Below are 20,607 nucleotides of genomic sequence, written 5' to 3'. Positions count from 1 at the left end.
CTAATGTTCTTATTCATAGTTAATTTTTTATTGGTAGGAGAAAGGGTTCTATTTTAGTAGAAATTTTAAAACTTGTTTTCATAACTATTTTTTGATGTTAGAGAATTTGAAATCCTCATCCATGTGGAGGGATTCAGGGGCACTAGTTGGTCACTCTTTCAGCATGGAGCACATGCTACTCCAAGTTAACTGGTTCAACTCTATTTTGATCCCCCTGTGCCATAAACCTGTTTCCTACTCTACCCCTGCTTTCCCTGGAATGTTTGCCAGTCTGGCACCAGTCTGGCAGATCAAAGAGCTGTCCTGCTGAAATGCCTTTTTTGTTTTGCAACTACTGAAACTGGATTCTTGCATGTCTGTCTTTCTGCATGGCACCTCAGCATGTTGTTGTGCATGCTGAATTAAGAGTGATAAGCATGTCTTGGCTATTTAGCAATGAGATGCACTTTTTTTGTCTTCACGGGCATGTTATCTACTTGTGATGTGATTTTGTTTTCTTTTTAATCACTTAGAAGTTTATTTTGCATGCATACCTTTACTCTGTTCCGGTTTTGGTTAAACCACTTGCATTTCACAGTACACCCGACTCACTACTGGATGATCTTTACAGCTGCCAAATTGGCAACAAAGACAGTGGGAACACAGATGTGGTATTATGCACAATTTGGAGTTTCTAAAACCTTAGCACTGAAGAACATGATTGCCCTGTGGAGCTTGTGCCACTACATAGCTGTTTCCAATAACAGGGATGTGGTCATATCAGTTCCTTTCATCAATGTACTCTTATATTTATTTTGTATTTCCATGCCAGGGTCTCAAAGCCAGTCCCAAAGCCAACATGAAAGCCAATGTGCTGTAGAAAATTTTACCTATCTTATCCTGTTGAAAAAAATATATGACTTGGAGAAATTCACCAGGATTTCTGGCATTTGTACATTGCAAGAGAGTATCCCACAGGGTAAAACAGTCTTTTCACCTTCTCATTAAAATAATCATTGAAGCCTCACCTTTTGCATATATGCTCATAAACACCCCCTCCCCCCCACAGCCCTCACCAACCCACCCCCCTGGCAAACATGAAGAGTCAAGAAATTAAGGCAAATTGTGACGAGTCTCCATGGGGAATCTTACAGACTGCTTGCTCCTGGAAAGTGTAGACTGAAAATCCTTCATGTCTACAATATTCTTCCAAGGCTTACCTCTTCCTCATTGTCAAGAAAGATTCTGTCAAAGAGAAGGGATTACTGTTATTACACAATATGGCAAGACAATTTCAAGACTGGCGGTATGATACTTGCTATTTAATATCCTTAAAATATGGAGATACTGGTATAAAGGTACATCAATATTGAAAGGTCGTGGAGACTATATTACTGTGAAAAAAAGAACCCAAACATACCTAGAACAATAAAGACTACTTTAGAACGTAAAAATGCCTGCATTTGCTGTGGGTGGGCTCTAGCACTGGAACTTGCCCTCCGCTGTTCAGATAGTAAAACGCTTTAGGCTCTTGAACTATTTTTAAGTGTCACTCCTACTTGATTAGGCTAGGATGTGTTATGGATATCTCAGTGACAGGGAGTAACATTTCAACTTGTTACATTACATTTACATGGAGACAACTTTGATATAGTTTCCCTGGGCATATATTTAATGAAGTGCAATTAGAAAAAGAAATAAAAATCAGTCGCCATAAATAAGAAAGCATAATATTAGCTGGCTGTTTGGAAAAATTCAACATGGAAAACTTTAAACTGAGTTATGGGCTTTCACATTTGGGAGTAAATGCTAAAGGAATATTATTTTTTTTTCTATGGAGAGATCCTTTCTAGTGCAAGCTACTCAATAGCCCGGTCCCCAGTGGTAACAAACAAGCAAGCCAGAAAACAAGTCCCCACTGGTAGAAAACAAGCAAACCAGATATTTGTTTGAGAGAAATACATGGGAGGCAGTGAGATGTTTCCAGTTTTACTTTTCAAACTTTTTACTTTTTAGTGCCTGCTGAGCGAAATATTGTACCCCAATTTGAAAAGACTCATCGGGATTTTTCTTCAGAGATGGCAGTTATTGTCCATCAGTTTATCAAAAAAATCTGTTCACATGATGAAACCCTTACCAACCCTTTTGTTTCTGTGGATGGCATAAATGGTGATGATTGAATGAAAAAAAAATTATTTCTCTAGTAATATCCTGGGAGAGTTTTCAATGAGTTTGAAAGGAAAGAATTAATGAACAGTAATTTTAAATACATGTATGAAAAACTGAAAATTAAGTTTGAGTTATCAAAAAGTTTTCTAACTAATTCATTAATGTGCAATTCTTAAAATAATCATTGTCTGTCATTTTGAATTAAATATTGCTTCTTTAAACTTCTATTCTATAGGAGAAACTATGAGAGGATATCCACTGATCCCATTTTAACAAGACTCTTGTCTTGACTGCCCCCCCACCCCAAAACCTGTCTATTTTGCCAAACTCTGAAATGACATTGATCTCTCAAAGGGGATGTTGTCAGCATACAATCCTGAGACCATCCCACAGAGGCAAAACACCTACCCATTATTCCCAGTATGTGTCATCCCACCGTGAATCAGAGCCAGATGCTGGCACATGGAGCTGCATCTGTCAACACTCTTATGGCACTTCATTGTAACTTGGCCAAAATATTTCAAACTACTCACTCTCTTGGAAACAGCTACAAAGGCAATGTGAGGTTTTCTGCTTCTGCAGAAAGGAAGGGATGTCTTTCTTTGATACTTCACTGCAAGGCATTCTGAGGGTCACAATTATGAGATACAAGAGAAAGCCACAAACCTTTGCTGATGGAAACGAGTCTAAATCTTTGATTTTAATGGAAACAAACCAATTTAAGCTGTGAAGGCAGAGAAATTAGAATAACCAAATTATTCTCACAATTGCATTATGTTTATTGCTACAATTTAGTATTAAAAACATTTCACATAGTTCAATAAACAAGTTTCAAATTAAGGGTGATTTCAATGGAGGATCATCAAAAGGCTCAACTACTTTAGTTTTGAAAAGTAAGCTCTTTAAAAAATAAAGGCAAAAGTTAAATGCCAAAATATCCCTTCTAAACAGCTAATAGTAAACAAATATTTTCCTATTTAAAATGTAAAAATAAGTTTAGCAAGGGACTTTGTAAAATAGTAATTGCATTTAATGACTCATTGTCATAACTGATTTCCAGTTAGAATTATTACAGCAGATACTGATGCTACAAAACATAAGTTAAAAAATGGAAGCATTCTACAGGCAACTTGAAACAGGCTCAGAGTCACAGGCACAGATTCTTGGGAGTGAATGTAACTACCCTGATATCTACTGGAGAGGTAACACAATGAAGCACAAACAGTCCAGGAAGCTCCTGTAAATTGATGACAACTTCCTGACAGAGGCAGTGGAGAATCCCATAAGTAATGGTGTGCTGGTTACCTCATAGTGACAAACAGGGAAGGGCTTGTCAGAGATGTGAAGGTTGGGGGGCTGCCTTGGCTGCAGTGACCATGAGATTGTGGAGTTCAGCAATGGGCAGGGAAGAAGCAGGGCAGCAGGTAAGACTGCAGCCACAGATTTCAGGACAGATGACTAGCCTCTTTAGGGATCTTGGAAGAATCCCATGGCAACAGATCCTGTGGGAAGAGGGGTCCAAGAGACCTGGTTGATATTCAAGGATCACTTCCTCCAGGCTCAAGAATGATGCACCCCAATGAGCTAGAAACCAAAGAGGGCAAGCGACTTTCATGGATGAACAAGGAACTCCTGTCATTACTCAAGTGTAAGCAGGAAATACACAGGAGATGGAAGCAGGGTGGTGCCACTTGGAATGAATACAGGGAGGTTGTCAGAGCAAGTTGGAGGCAAGGCTCTTTCACAGAGTTGCTTAAAGTAAACAAGACAGCCAACAGCATCTTAAATGCCAACCATTTCGGTAAAGCAGGAATCGTGCATGGGTTGCAAGTGAACATTTGCCTTTGATGAAACATGATAACCCACAACCTTCTCCTTCAGTCAGTTTTATAAGCCCAGGTTATATAACTCTAAAATTATAAGTGAGCTAATGAATCTGTTATCTTTAGAGTATAATTCTGAAAATTCTTAGGGAAATTAGACACCATACATTGAATTTGTCTCAACTTTAGCAACAAGGAAAATAGCTGACATCTATCTATTGTGCCTTCAAACACCTCCTGATGCTGAATATGCTGAAACATCATGAAGAAGGAAAAAATGTGTTCTGAAGGGCTTCCACTTTTCTCCTTCATATTTTGTTAAAAATGAGAAACCTATATCTCTATTATGAAACTAGAAGTTATTCTTCTCATTCCAATATAGAATTCTATGTTGTCTCTGCTGGAAAATTAGGAAGATCACTTTCAACAACAGTAATGGTACCAGTTTACCATATCACATAGATAAAAAGAGCCTAGAAAGGATCCAAAAGTACTTTGACAAGATACATTCCATCATGAAGCATTTCAGCTTAGCAAGAATTCCTCACCTCTTCTGGTCTGAGAACATGAAATGCAGTAGATAGGAGAGTGTTTAGCTTTGGCCTAAGCAACACATCACTGCCTTGTTTTATGCCCACCTACTTATTTATGCATCTCATCCACTGCCACTGGGACTGTAAGCTGTGGCAGATCCATTCCTTTCACCGTTCTTTCTTCAGGTGCAACTTTCTTTTGATGTCAGCTTTCTTCCTGTATGCATCTGCCCTGTCAAAAAGATGTTTAGATTATGACATATACCTATAATGAGTCAAAAACTACTTTATTTTTTCTTCATCAGGAACCTCTATTCCTGCCCCTGACAATTCACCTTCCTTCCTATTGTTTCATTTTGTCCTTCAATACACCCAGTATTATCTGACAAAGTAAATAACAGAGATTTCAAAAGGTGTTCAAGGCCCACATACATTATACCCAAAAAAAGGTTCTTTTAGCTTTTTTTTTAATTAGGCTTAAAAACAAAAGCATTCCTATATGTGAGATTGATTCATACAATTTTTGGTGGTTTGGGGAGCAATGTGTTACCAACAGTATTTACAATGTGAAAAACCCTGCATGGTTCTTTTAGTCCTGGAATATTTTGGTGGCATGAAGCATCATCTTTATGCACAACTGCAAAATAAAATGTTTGCAATTCATTGCACCTCACTTAGATACCCAAAAGTTAATTGCCCAGCTTTAACCTTTAGCTGTCTTTATAGCCAGTGGTATGAAATGGAGGCCTCCAGAGGACAATTTCATCCTAAGAAAGATACCTAAGATAGAAAAGATGAATCACCCTTTGAAGGTTCCAATTTCTCTCCATTGACTATAAATGGATCCCTTGGGTGACTTATCTAGGTATAACTGTCTGAAAGTTAACTTCTAAATGTCTGGTAGTGAGACAGCCTACACACATTCAAGAAATATGCTTCAAATGTGCAAGCAAGAATTTTGTTCAAATGAAGACTTGAAATGACAAGTTTTCTATAAAATTTCAAATTATATTATCAGGAGCAGCTGTTGATGTAATCAAGGAAAAAGTGGTGCCACTTGGAAAAAAAATGCATTCCAATTGCTATAGTGTTTGGGGAGTAAGTGAAAGGAGAAAAGAAGAAATGGAGAGAGAAATATTTTCTTGAATAAATGTGGAAGATATTCCCTATCCAAATGATTCAAACAAAAGAAGCCTAAACAATTTTTGTATCAGAACAAAATCTCAGCCTTTAGAGCTTCCACTTTCATAGAATTTAAGATTTGGCATTTTAGTTGCCATATGCTCATGATGTTCAATTATTATTTTTTTTAAATTTCTGTTAGATCCATTTATAAGTTCAATGGAAAGACATGGTAAGTCAAGCCATTTTCCCAAAAATCATGGATGATGCCTTGAGCACTAGGGTTAAAACTCATGACAGTGAAACCTAGGACCCTTTGTTCTAAAAATAACTGCTTTAAAGCATAAAGCATCTTCCCTGGCAAAGACAAAGGGAAAGAAGAATCAGTAGCTACCAAAGCATTATCAGTTTAAAATAATCATCATCTCCAGTATTGCTGGTTTTTCTTCCAGTATTTCTCATAACTACAGGCATGGAACTTGGCTCCCAGTGGTTTCAGTGGGAGTGAATAAACAAACAAGAGTTAGGAGCCAACACTTCTGCAGCTTTGGGCCCTCCTCTGATATTTGATCTAATAAAAGCTCTCAGTTCTTTTCCCTCTAACTTCAGTCTGCATTATTGAAATTCTAACTTCTAAAAAAATGGCTATGGAGTCACTGTCTTAAGTGATTGTCAAGTATAGACAAGAAAGGTAACATAATTATTAACTCCATGTTTGTCTCATTCTAGCAAAATGATTCAGAGATATGAAAAACTTTGTGGCCTGGGGACAGAGATACTTGGATTTAGTTTGACTTCCAGTGATTTCTATATTAAGTATATTTATTATCCACAAATATCTGTAATTGTGAGAGATTATCAAAATTTGTAATTTTCTCTGTAATTTGATTTTTCCATGTTAGGCTGGTTTTGTTTTGCAAAAACTGGCACATGCACTCTTTCTTGAAGACAACATAAAGCATTATCATTCTTGTAGCAATCACTTATAGCTTTTCTGGCTTGAGCAGTGAATGTTTCTTAGATGTAGTTGGACTAAGGATGGTTGAAAATATGATATGCACAGATAAACCAAATGCAAAGAACAGAAATTACTAAGCAGTGCTCACATGGCATAGTCAGTGTCTATCCCTTTTCATCATAACAGCTTATAAGGTCCCTCTGTTCTGTTTAATTGTTAGCTGCAAGTATTTACAGCGTTTTTTGTTTTAATTGGATATTTCAAATTGTGAAAAAAAGAAGCATCCATTCCAACTCCTGATATTCATGCTAGGGGTCACTGTATATGATACCAATTTATTAAAGGTTATTTGGGGAGAGAGAGAAAGACTGAATATGTCTTTTCATTTCATAATCTGCCTCTACAGTCCTTTTGTACTACACTGTGCATATAATAACCCATCATTACAACACAATAACCCATAATTTCCACTGTCCTGGTACTTAGTTCTTTGAGATCCATCTTTTGATATTTCTAGACATAGCATGCACATTTATTTCTACCTGCTGACTGCCCGTGATAAATAATGCAAGGAAGTGGAGGCAGCAAATTAAATTTTCAATTTTTTCAATTCAATTTTATTTTAGTGTCAGGAAAGGCTGTGTGACTTCTTAACGTATAATGACAAAACTGTTAATGCTTAGCTCTTAACTTCAGACTTCTGAACATAAAAATTAGAAAAGATTTCACAAATATGGATTGAGCTAAAGAGGGATTTTGTGGTAAAAAATCTATGTAAGGGAGTTCTAACAGATATACTTTTGTAAATAGATTAAACTGAAAGCTCTGTCATGCAGCAAAAATACATTACATGCATTTTGGGACCCATAGTATCCACTTTAAGTTAAAACAGAAAAAAAAAAACCCCAAACACCAATAGCTCTACCCATGCCTGTCTTGCCTACCTCATTTGTACACTTGTTATGCACATTTGCATTGTGGGAGATACAAATACACAGGAAAAAAAAATATATCTAAAAAATTCCCATCTGTGACTTTAATTGGATTTGGTGTCTGAGTGAAAACACAGCAACTGATGTTCACACAACCTCCAGGAGTCTGCAACAATAATTCTCACACCTGTTTAATCGCCAAATCGAGTATTTTCTGTTCAGAAACATCACTAAACCATGGTAGGAATTTGGAAATAGATGGTCCCTTTGAACCCTAACCTTTCTCTGATTCATTCTAAGTAAATATTGATATGTATTTATATGTTCATGCATGCACATTTATATAGCATATGTTATATTATTACTACATAAAAACATCAATAAGAATCCATTGTCAACAACAAAGGATGAACTCAAATCTTTATGCATTAAAAATAGAAGTCTATCAAGTTGCTGCTACTTATGTTTGGTGCCTTGAGAAGAGAAATTAATTCCTTCCCCTTACTCCCTTTCAAAAGAGCATTTAGAATATCAGTCTGCATCCTTCCTTCCTACACCCTCAGTTTTAACCTCCTGGTCCTTGCTTTCAGCTTAATAGATGGATGAACTCCCAAGGTTGTTAGGTTATTTGTATAGGCCTGGTTTCATTGCCTCTGTGTTGAGGCAGCATCTCACAATAATGTGCTTTGTTCTAAGTTAGACTCTATGTAGAGTTCCAAAATTATTTGTGTTATTGTTAATGGATTTAAAATACATAGATATAGTGGAACATAGCTAGATGGATAGGTTTGTCGTTACCCATGTACTCTATCCTTTTCTTCTTTTCTTATGCATCATTAAGGAAACTGGCTGATAGTCAGTGTGGCAGTACTAAAGTTGAAAAGATTGCGTTGCTACTGGTAATCACTGCATATACTGTAGCCTAGGTTTTTCATAATATCATCAGCCTTACACAAAATCAGAGTTTTACTTTATGTTGGGCCATTAACCATTTAATAAAGACGCACCTTCTGAGTGCTATTAAAAAACTGAAATATATGTTGGCTACTAAAATATACTTTCTTAAAAGTCTCATTTTATTATCCATTAAGTCCACCCTACCCTGCCAAAAATTTTGTTCCAAATAGGTCATTAAAATCCTGTTTAGAATTTTTTCCCCATTTGACATAATTTTGTTATGTGGCCACATCTAGATTACTAAATCAAACTGAACTCAACTGTTCTCTCTCTGAATGTGATTTTTTCTCTCACAGAGAGATCCACATTCAGTACACTTCCTCAAGGTCAAAATGGGCTTGATGCATCTCAGCTATCTAATGGGAGTGGTCCCCGGCCCCTGCCAATTCCCAAACTGAGCCAATGAATTTTTTGAGACACTGCTGCTTGGCACAAGTCAAAGTTTTCAGAGGCTATCCAAAAGCATGTTGCAGGATATGTATGTCTGAATTCCAGAGCCCAGTAATGTTCCCAGGCCCCATTTAATTGCCAGTGTGCATGAAGTCCTCGTATCACAGTGTGCTCCTTAGGAAAGAATGCCTATGTGGGGCATCAGTATTTTATTTCAAGTAATACATTCCAGAAAATTGTTCCATTTGCATTGTTCAGTACAGTTACATAATCTCACCTCTTGATCCTCAGCTGTTCTTTCTTAGTGAAAAAACTGTTTGCTCCTTTCATGCACACATAGTAAGCAGAGAAACCCTTCCCCGGAACGCTCACAGCCTAATGTCTGGAGAGTAATGACTGAAACCTGGGGAGAGACTCACCTTTAACTTGTAGCAACTTACACATCAAAACGGGAAGCCTGGGCAAAACTCCATTACATTTTCAGTCCTCTAAAAGCATATTTGGCAGTCTTGCCTCATTCAGCTGATCCATGCCTTGTTCCAACATTCATTAAACATTTGATTGGAATTTATTTTTCATAACAAACGACTCTGCAAAGACAATTAGTTTATTTGAATTATTTTTACCATCACTAGAGAATGATGTTGTATTTGAGTAGAATGAGATTTATCTGAAGACATTTTGCTGCATGAGAAACTGTAACAAAGTATTGGTGTTGTTGGACCATAGGATTCCTGCTGTTCAAGGAACTGGTATATGGATATGAGGAAATGAACTGTTATAGGAATGGTATTTCCACATATTGCATTCTGTGATGGCATTATTTCTCTCTATATCCAATTGGAATATTCACCAGTCTGAAATGCCAGTATAAAAATGATAATAATAACATTTGCAAGTATTTAATCTTTTTATCAATAAAGGTATATTTAGATACTTTATTAAGGTTGCTGCAGACAAGTTGAACTCAGAAGATCAGGAAAGAATGAAAAATCATATAATTTGATACTATAATAAATCAATTTATAAAAAAGATTTAAATATGACATTTTTGACACTTGTAGAAAGACATGTCCTAGATTGAGAAAAGTAAGGTAATTAAAGTTTGTGTTGTATTCCTATCATGCAATAAAAAATCTAAAATATTAATAAACCAAGTCAGGATAAATTTCGTCAAGACATCTCAATTAACTTGATAAACACTGATGACAAAAGTTTCCCTGAGCTTGAGGACTGTAGGACTGTAGCTGATTTTCAATGACGTATTCATGTTACCCAGTTAGAGTCCAAAACCCGCTCATCCTTGCAGCCTGTTTACTTCCTTTGAGTCTGTGGAGGAAGGTACCCATGTCTTTATGTGACACTTTTTCTCCTGGTGAGATCATTCCCATGAGCTTAAATCCCAAATATTTCACACTTTCTGTTTTCATCAGATGTAATTTGTTGTCAGCTTTTTACAATATCACATATGAAGGAGATACCTAAAGCACAGCTGCATGGACAGATGACACATGGAAATGTTGTGGATCAACTCTAGGGACAGACTGGTGTAGAAGTGCATGGAACATTTTTGTACTTGCAATTACATATTTTGGAGAAATCAAAGCTTACTTTATTTTTATTTTTAAAGCAGCTTAAATGAACCTTAGTGGCTTATCTCGTAGCAGTAAAATGAAGGCTATGCTGGAAATGAGAAGCAAATAACTACGCAGCGCTTCTTGTGGCTGCGTTTTTAAAGCTGTGAGATAAGTGTATGTCCAGCAATAATAGTGGTAATCTGGATAAAAACTTCTTGTAATTCATGGACTAATCTGATTGTCCACTGAGAGCATTAAATACATCCTGCCTTCCTCTCATTTACATCACGGATATGTGTTCAACTGGCCACTGCAAGAGTCAAGATAGTAGACATCATACATACAAATGGTAGGATCTATTGAAGCCAATTCCTCATTTCTATTTCAGTTCTCTGTACTACAGAAAACTGCTTGTGCTTTATAACTTAAAGAGGAGAGAAGAAGGAAAAGAAAAGAAATTTGACTTAGGTTATCGCCTTTAACATATTTCATCAAAAGAATGGATAAAATATTTATTCATTTACTGTCCTTTACATTCCCATCAAAGTGAATAGAGAGACATTTAATAAGACATGGAAACATTAAAGAAGCCTTTTATCAGAGTGGATGGGAACCTGCTCAGAACAAACATTTTGGCCTAAGGGAAAGTTTTTGATCTCTGAAGCCTAAACTTAAAACACTCTCATACTGGATCATGTGGTCAATTTGCATGAAATAAATTATTTGCTTAAAACATGTAAAGCTATAAAATAGAACTTGACAAGTCATTAGCAATAAGTGGTATCATACTGGCATTATGTGCACACTGGTGCTATCATTAGAAAACTGCTGCCACAGCAAAGCACAGGGAGATAATGGGGCCAGCCTACAATTTGACCTAGAGGGGTTAGATCATTGCCCCACACTGTAGATACCACTCTGCACTCCAAATTATCGACTCTCCTTCATTATTACTCATCTACTCAACATTCTGAGCCACTGCCCTTTATCCTTTTTCACAAAAAATATTCATCCAAGTTATAAAAATTATCACTTTCTCTAACTGGGGAATAGGTGGTCTAGTTCTGGAAAGGGGGGAAAAAAGCATGGAAAAAGAAAAAATGGGGAAAAAAAAGAACTAATGTTTATTCTAGGACTTTGATCAAATGTAGAAGGAAAAATAAGATTGCTCATTCTTCATTAATTGCTATGGGGGTTTTTTGTTTTTATTCTAAACTGGAAATTCAATTGCTCCAGTTTCTGTGTGTTGACATGTTTATGAATATAACTTTTCTATTCGGGTTGGCAACAAAGGTAAGCAGCAGCTCATTAGTTCAGTTTGCAACTTCAAGATTATTTTTTTTCAGACATAAAGCATTTGGAAAATCATGGCTAAATATCTGGAATCCTGAAGTTTGCCTAACATTCATTTTAAGGCTATAATTATTCTGCGATATCAGTAAATATGCGCTTGGCTTTATTGCCAAGACAGGAAATACATGGAAAATCTAGGATTCTAACCACTTGTTGTAAAACACCTTCAATACATTGGTTTTATCAATGTGTTAACATTTTGTCAGTGGCTCAGGGACATGTCAAGTTTGAGCAACTCCATGTTTGATGTTTTTTACAAATTACTGGATGAACTGAATCACATGCTTGCAAATTATGTGCCTTCAATGGTACATTTGTTGATGAGATGCAATAACATTAAGTCCACGATGCTCAAATCCCACTGCTGTCTTCAAGATGATGTTTTTCTCATGCATTCCCCATGAGAATGCATGAGAAAACACACCTTTGCAAAGTGAGAGGGGTAAGTAAGATGCTGCAGTTTCCAAGGCCCATTAAGGTTTTAATATCTTTTTTGAGTCTATCATCAAGCATGAGGCATGGCTTTGAGTTTCTGATGTGAAGCTTGACCTGAGATTTAACAGTCTGTTTGCATGTGGACTCTGGTGCAGTGAATGCATGCTGGTGCATATGACTGAATCGGTTGAATATTTAGCTATTTAATTTCATTTCTCTGGTCACAAAAAAATGCACTTTCCAAATGACAGTGACAGAATAGCTACTGAGACTAAATGCCAATGAAATAAAAGGAAATAAGGAGACTGCAAATATGTCATAAACTAGAAAATAAGCATAAGTAATATAAGAATACATTAAATATGTTCATGAATCTGTGGAGAAATGAAGTGAGAAGTGTTTTGTACAAAACATGATATCTGTACATAGCCTAAGACAGTACAGAAAGTCCCAGCTGAACACTCTGAAAGAGTAGAGGTGTTTCAGCAGCAGCTGGAATCAGAACCTCATCAGTGTTTGCAATGCATGACCTGGTTGGTATTGGCTAATTAACAAAAAGCCTTAAGGATGAGAAACATCATAATTTTTACTAGTGTTCCAGGAGCTCATTAAGTGGACTTTAGGGAGCAACTGAAGATCATTTGTTTGACAGAAGAAAATAAGACTTTGTTGTAGAAGAGGCATCATGAGTATGCAACCTTATTATTATAGTATTATTATTATCTTTTGAGTCTAAGGAAGAAAACCAGAACTGTAGCATTTCAGCATATATTTGAGTCACGTGGACTTCATTGGTTTCAAATGTGACTCGTAAAAATAAATTATTTGTTGAGAAATACATTTCCTTCTTATAGCGTCTGAAAGATATTAGCTTTTATGCACACTGTAGTATTTTTAACATGAACCATATTGAAGGCAGCTCAGCCTCCCAGTGAAACTGCTCAGCCTGTTGGTGAATATATTTTCTATGCTTCATAACCTGTATTCTTAGGTGGAGGACATAAGGAATTTAAGGAATTTGCACCACCTCGTCTTCTTCTAGAACACAGTCCAAGAAAGAAACCAGCAGCTACTGAAGGCAAGTTTGAGATTTTTCCACCTTTATTGGCTTCTACTTATTAACTTGATTATATATTCTGATGTTTTTTAAATTTTTTTTAAATTTATTTTTTGGTAAAAATAACCTATATTACAAAATTGTTCACATTACTAGGCCTGGGACAAGAATGACACAGTGACATAGGCATGACAAAACTGAAATGTTCCTTATAGCAGTCTCACAGATGGCTTGGGGGATTTCCTGAGTGAAAGAGATTACGGGATTGAGGCCTAATACTTAAAATGCTTTGAATGGCGTTCAGCCATAACTTGCTATCTAACTATAAACATAATCAACATTATCCTCTTAATATACTTTGGATTATTCTTTCATCTATTGTTAGTCAGTAATTTTTCTGTGCCTTATTTGTAATAATGAATGTAATATTTCTAGCTCTGCATTTATCAACCCTTATTGTTATTGTTAAAACCACTAAAAGAGAAATACAAAGTCAGATCTTATGTTCAGAAGATTAAAACATAATCCCTGCAATTGAATTATATTGTTTATAGTCTGATCATTACAGTAAAGTGATTGAAATACTCATTTTAATTTTAAAATGAACTATGTCTGATGACTTAGAACTACAACTGCAATATATGTACTTGGTCTTTACACCATACAATAGTACAAAACAGCTGAGTCTTTTAGTGCAATTATGTAGCAGTTTTCATATGATTCTTGAGTCCTTCAGTCACGCCATGGCACTTGCTAATTTCTCTCCTAAAGGTTTTAGTTCTATGCCACCCAGAAAGCAATTGCAGTTTAAGAGAGGAACAGATGGGGTGGCAGCAGAGTAAGTAACAAGAGCTACAAGATTTCCTGCATTTGAAGACAGAAAATGAGACTTAGGTTTTGCCAGGACCCGTGACTAAAACAAAGTGTTACATTAATTAGATATTTCTGTAATATGATTATTGTGAATGAGAACATTTGGATAAAAATAGTTATGTGACTTATTATGTCTTGCCCCAAAAATCTCACCTCAAATGATTATTTCTTTTTAAACATGCTGTTTAAAGGAGCATAAAATTGTGGCTATTTTGAGACAGTATAGAAATAGATTTGCACTCTTGCTTGCTTTAGGAAAATGTTTGAACCCTGCTCATCAGCAGAAAGAAGTCCCTGCAATGTTAAACTCTGTTATTCATCAATTAACCATAATAGAAAAAAAACACATAATAGAACAGGGCTGACATGCTTGCTGAATGATAAACTTAATCTTTAAATATAACTGTTACACAAGATGAACTAGAATCAAATTAACATTAAATTCTTGATTTTCAAAATCATGAGGAGCATTCAATTACTGCAGTTGCACATAGAAATTACTATTTATGACCAGTTACACATTTGTGTGTTTCATTAGCTCATTTATGCATGCAATTCAGGTAATTGGCACTGTAAATCAGACACCCATTTGGCAAACAAATTTGGGGAAGATTATCTGCTCAGAACCATATAACTAAATTCCCTTTAAGGCTCAAGGCCAGTCACAAGGATACAATACTTTTCATGCAAGAGATTTGGAAGACATGAAGAAGGAAGAATTACTTGTAAAATGTTATCATGAAAAGCTGTTATGTTGTTTTCCATATATGAGAAAATATGCCACAGTGCCTTGAGGAACCCTAAACCCTGAAGTTTTATTTCAGCCCTAGAGGGAAAAAAAAGTATTTTATGAGAATATTTGGCAAAATGTCAGAAGGGGAAAAAAGAGGAGTAGGCAGACAAATTTAAATGTTTAAAATAGCTGAAGAGACATCTGCATGTGACTTCTTAGTGTTTAGATACTTCTATGGCTGGTACATCACGAAACGTCACTGATCAGGAGAAGGGGCAGATTGAAACAAAAGATTATTCTTATAAATATAGTTGAAAATAGTATCATAAGTTGTTAGAATAGAAACAGACAGAAGCATATTTTAATTGAAAAATATACTTTATGTAACATCAAAGACTGGCTTAGCCTTTAACAGAAGAAACCAGCTCTGAAAAAAAGCTAAAAATGTAGGAAATAACAGAATGTTTATCACACAGAAAATTTATTAAATCAATGTACTTACACCTTAGGCTTTCCAACTCAGTGATATTCAGACATTATATATGTAATTATGGAGCTGGTGAAGGCTGAAAGGATCTTACTCTTTTTCTAGATTGACATATTTTCAGTATCGCTCCATTTTGCCACGGCTGCCTTAGGTAATCTTGGACCATTTTTGTTTTCTGATAACGTAGGAATAGTGGTGCATATGCGCCACATAACTCTAAAATTTTTAGATCATTTGATACCTTCAAATGGAATGCTTTTCCTGGATAGTATCCAATGTCCTGTAGAAATTATGCTCTGCTGAATTCTTGAGGCCTTAGAAAAAGAGCATATTGTTATTATATATTAAATCTCACATGTTCTCCCACTGTCATTGCATTTTTCTCTTCCTTCAGCTCCACAGTTCTTTTGGAAACAGGGTAATTATTTAAGACAATCTCAATTTGTATGCTAGATTCTAGTGTACAAAGCAATAAACTGCATTGAAGTGTGTGAGTTGAAATTTTCAGATATCTCCTGGACAAAAGCAAAATGCTTGTACTGATCTGGTCAGAAAGAAAACCGGATCATTGCTTTCTTATTTCATGGTTGGTTGGCTTTTTCAAAGATCTTACCTTAAAACTTCAATGAAAAGTTTGGATTTTCAGATCACGAGCAGCAGGCAATAATAAAACAAAATATGGGATCCTGTAACAGTGAACAAGAGAAAGAAGGTAAAGGAATTTGTGAAGATAAAGGCGTTGATATATAACATCTACTTGTATTTCAAGCTTGGAAACCTTGTTTGGTAAACTAGGAACTAAAGAACTAATTTTAAATTCTTTATCTTATCTTTTTATGGAGCTTTTACAAGTACTTGGAAGCAATGTTCTCAGCTTGGCTGGCACTGATGCTGCCATGTCAGGACACTGGTGTCACCAGTCATTTGAACTGATCAGTTCTCCATGGCTATCTGAATTTTGACTTTAATATCCTCCTTCTTCCCTTGGTTGTAGCCTTCCATACCACTTTTAACTCTAGATTTCTTTTTTTTTGTTATTCACAACATTCTAAAACTTCTCTGCAGTGTATACTGCTTGTCTGTGATTCTCTCTCTTAGGTCTTGAATTTTTGCTCAGCTCACACAGGTTTTCCTTCCTCCATTTCAACATTCACATTTAAAGGACCTTCCTTTCTGACAGTCCTCCCATGTTTCCCTCCCTGACATGGCAGGGTAATTGCTCAGGAAGACTGCAGTTAGACAAGTGTACAAACTAAGATCAGAGGCTTAGCCAGTTATTGGTGAATATTCATGTTAATTGTTCCAGAGTAGCATGTCTTTGCCTTCTCACAAGATCTCGGCATCTTTGTGAGAAGCCTGTATCAAAATCTTTCTTCTGGTGGAAAGAATGCATGTGGTATATGATCTCAAGCAGACCTATGCTTTCTACCACTTTGAAGATGACTGGATGACAAAAAACATTTGAACAGCATTGTGTCTGAGTATGATTTTCCAAGTTATATTGTCCTAAAAGTCTGTTCCTGTATCTTCTAGTGGGACAGGATTTATCATGGGATAGTCATCAACATAACCATTCTGATCTGTTATCATGACAAGTTCTGAAATATCCCCCTTCCTTGACTGAAGTATACCGGCCATTCCGGGTCATCTTGACGGTATCTGTGATATTAAGTGAGGAGGAAAAAAAATCTATAACTTCTTCAGAGGATCTATGAGGAAAAAGAGTATTTTCTCTAGGTCATTGAATCCTCTAATTACAAATTTTGCAGAATGCAGTAAAGCGAGTTGCTGTGAAATGTGTTTAACTTCCTCCAAAACTCCTGTGGAAGCTAAATTGTGGGAGGCTAAATTGGCAACTGTATCTGCATTGCTATATAGAATGTACACTATCTGACTGTCTTAAGAAGAATTTCTAGTCTATATCTCTGTTCATTAATATAACATTAGGGGATATAACCAAGAATATCTAAATTACTGAAGTCAATACAAGTTTTGACAAAGCTCCCTTGATGTACAATAGTGTATAAATCTTGTACAAATCAATCTGCTTCTGTACAGTCTGTCAATGTCTGTCTTCTCTTCTGTACACGGATTGTTCTATTAAAAAAACTCTGGTTTTCTTCTATACTATAGAATCAATTGCCTTAAAAAAAAATCTTTTCAGTGAGAGACCATGATTCAAGACACAACAGAACCCTTGAAAAAAGGCGCAATTTTGAAAATTTTCTCCCCGTTTAGAATATTCTTTATAATACTGACATGAATTATGGATGAAAATCCATTTTTCTGATAAATTTTAATCCAAAGGAGAATATAAACAGGAAAAAAGAAAAATATTTATATTAAAAATGTTATAATACAATGGGTTAGGTTTAATCTAGGTTAATAGATGAACAGTTTAGTTAGCTTTAATGCATTGCTGTATTTGCAGCATAAAAAGGTTTTTTTTGAGAAATATAGGCCTAATATCTCCATGAGTCTCTACTGAAGACAATAAAACCTTTGAAATAATATGAACAGGGTTGCAAAATGAGCTATTTTATGATTTAAATTAGGCATTTAAGCAGTAAATTCTAATGATTTAGCAATGATGAAAAAAACCCTAAATTTTCACTGTTTCAGAAAGCCCTTGACATTTTCCTTAATGACATGAGGCTCTTCTGTACTGCTTCTATTCTTTCATGCAATACAAAAAGTTAAACAGAGATGAGAAAAAAGCATCCTACTATAAGAAAAAATATTCATTAAGATATGTATATTTTGATTTGACTTATTATTCTATTTTCTCAACCTTTATAATAATACAATTTAAAACGTTAGAGTATGAATTTGAAAATAAATATTCACCAATGTTTACCCAATAAAACACAAACAGATACCTTGGAAGATTATTTTAACTTTTCACAGTGCTTTTTAAATGTTATAGAAAACCGAGTCTTTTGCATAGGTTGCGCCTGCAAATGGAAAACACTTACTGCAATTAAGTTAATCTGGGCTTTCAAAGGGAAAACTCCCATGTTCCTTTGGAAAGAAAAAGGAAACTCTTACAAAGGTCCTGCATAACCTCATCATCCCATTATTAAGGCTCAGACATGCTTGCTCAAAAGCATGCTGCATAAAGAATATCAGCAAAATCCTTCCCAGCGCTGCTGACGGAATTGGTCCTGATATTGATTCCTGTTGTCCAGTAGGAGTTTCAGTCACAATGAGGGAGAAGGCTAGCCAAGCTACCTTAGCTGTATTGGTTTGCTCTCCCTAGTAATGGATGTACCTTAAAACATCAGTGCTCCCCTGAGAATTTAAGTGATCATCATAATCATATTCATGTCACATTTACCATTGACCATTGTCCAGTAGAGTTTCTGTTGCTGGTCTTGTTATGGACGTTGTTCTATCCTCTTTTTTGACTTGCCATTCCTCCTCTAGCTTCATCTCTCTTGTGGTTTTATTCCTTTGCTCCACACTGCTGTTTAGTGAGGGCAACATACGGGCCATGCTATTAACAAAGAGTTCTGGTGCTTAATGCAACAGAGCCATGAAAAAGAAGTCTATAATCACTACAGGAAGAAATAAGAAACATTTATGTAGGTCACATGAAAGCATTAGGAATTTCAAGGATGATATTTCTATTGCATAGATTCTGCAGACCTCAAAATTATCTCCACAAGCAATCTTCACAGCTGCCAAATAGTGTTTCAGACTGGGATTTGAAAACAGTGAAGCAGTTTCAAAAAAAGCAGAGTCGAGCCTGAGAGATTGCCTAGGCCTTCAGGGTGTGCTGTATCTCCAGTGAGCTGTGTGCCCCAAGAGTCTTTCACTTGCCCAATACGAAAAGAAATTTTATTTCCTTACTCTGCAGAAAAAAAAAAAGTGGTGTCATTTAAACAGAGCTTTGCAAATAAATGCCCTTCATTTTGGCCTAAGCACTCACCTGTAAGTTAGACAGAGTGTGTGTGTGCGTGTGTGAGTGCACTTCTTTGTGCTTGTGTGTGAACAGAAGCAATTGTAAGAACTTAATGTACTTTAGATTAATACTATTTAGGTTTCTTTGATCTTTCTTGGCTTTTCAGTAGTTTGGCTGAATCAAGACAGAATTATTTCTCATAAAGTAACCAAACCAACAAGGACTCTCTTACCCCAGAAAGAAATATTTTCTTTTTTCTCCAAAGAGACAGCTAAGATCAATTTTTACTTAAAATTTAGATTTTCCATGACATGGATTTCCATGACTTTCCATGACATCCTAAACTAAGCAGAAATATCTCCTTGTGTTGTTTATTCATTTCTTCAAAAATTTTGTAGCCCTTAGGGGATTCTATTTTGTGAATGGGTGTTAAATTGTTTGTAGCCAAAAGTGCAACTGACCAGTCATTGTCAGTCTTACCCTAAGCAACAGGCCAAGGGGAAAGAAAAGAAATATCACCAAAAGCTGAAATGTAATGAGTTATTCTAATATTCAAAAGCATATCCAGCTCTCACTGAAATCAACAACAAAAATTTTATTGAGTTCAGCAGAGACAGGATTTCAGTCACCAAGTAAAACAAAGAGGAACTGTAATCCCTTCAAAATTAATAAGGAAAAAAATTTAAAAGGCAGCTTGTGCTTTGGTTGAATGGTCTTTTAAAATTATGTCAATGACAGCTTAAGGTGTACAGAGCTGCTTGGACAAAAATGAAATTAAGTCTTATCCTGAATGAAGTCACTGTGTTCAGTCTGAATTACGGTTTCTCAGGAAAAGCTGAATTAATGTTTGTTTTGTTCTGTTTTGTATGTCAGTGAGTATGCATGTGTCTCTGCTGATCCTGAGTTCTGCCAGGACTGGAATCTGTAGGCAAGAAAAGCTGTTGTAGCATTTCACAGTCAGGCAATAAATATCCAAAGTCTCTCACAGGAGCTTTCCTCCTGAGGTTTCTTGACAAGAGGGTTTTAGATAAATGCAGATAAGCCTCACATAAGGATCTGAACTTTTGAAAGCTAATGTGAACCCAAACATCTCCAAACTTCTGGCATTCAGTCCCACTAGTTAGTGTTTGCTATGTGCGTGCCTTTCCAGCAGAAGGAATCTGTGACTATGTTTTGCTTACCTCAGTTTCTCAGACAGGGTGCGATGAGCTGACAATTCCTTCCAGAATCAGACTTTCCATAAGAACATGGACCATATGGAGCAGTATGGCAAAGAAGCTCTAAGAGCACCTTCTTCTTCCAGTTCCTGTGCAGCATTCCTGTGA

At 36.0% G+C, this 20,607-nt stretch overlaps 1 protein-coding gene and 1 long non-coding RNA gene across 16 annotated transcripts in view; one reads left to right on the top strand and one right to left on the bottom strand.

Moving 5' to 3' along the window:
* The window catches only part of TRDN (triadin), a 224,831-nt gene that overhangs the window by 89,611 nt on the left and 114,613 nt on the right, over positions 1–20,607 (top strand). For 11 of the 12 annotated variants that reach the window (XM_084203676.1, XM_084203675.1, XM_084203680.1 and 8 more), the window contains one exon: positions 13,220–13,306. In XM_084203676.1, the coding sequence (XP_084059802.1) occupies positions 13,220–13,306 (87 nt within the window). Of the gene's footprint in view, positions 1–13,219; positions 13,311–20,607 lie in introns of all 12 variants that reach the window. The other variant, XM_084203682.1, reaches the window with a different exon arrangement.
* On the bottom strand, positions 1,082–20,595 carry LOC311152521. 4 transcript variants are annotated; one of them, XR_014616080.1, is made up of 7 exons: positions 20,464–20,595; positions 18,716–19,231; positions 15,992–16,064; positions 15,620–15,692; positions 9,283–9,453; positions 2,815–4,736; positions 1,082–1,224 (listed from the first exon to the last, which is right to left on the bottom strand). It is a non-coding gene; the product is annotated as an uncharacterized lncRNA (long non-coding RNA). The 4 variants fall into 4 exon arrangements; XR_014616079.1 differs by having other exon boundaries at positions 1,082–4,736; XR_014616081.1 differs by having other exon boundaries at positions 1,082–4,731.

This window comes from Fringilla coelebs, assembly GCF_963513975.1.
Source record: "Fringilla coelebs genome assembly, chromosome: 3".
NCBI lineage: Eukaryota > Metazoa > Chordata > Aves > Passeriformes > Fringillidae > Fringilla > Fringilla coelebs.
Note: the sequence above shows the minus strand (reverse complement) of the source record. Positions and strands in the feature narration are given on the sequence as shown.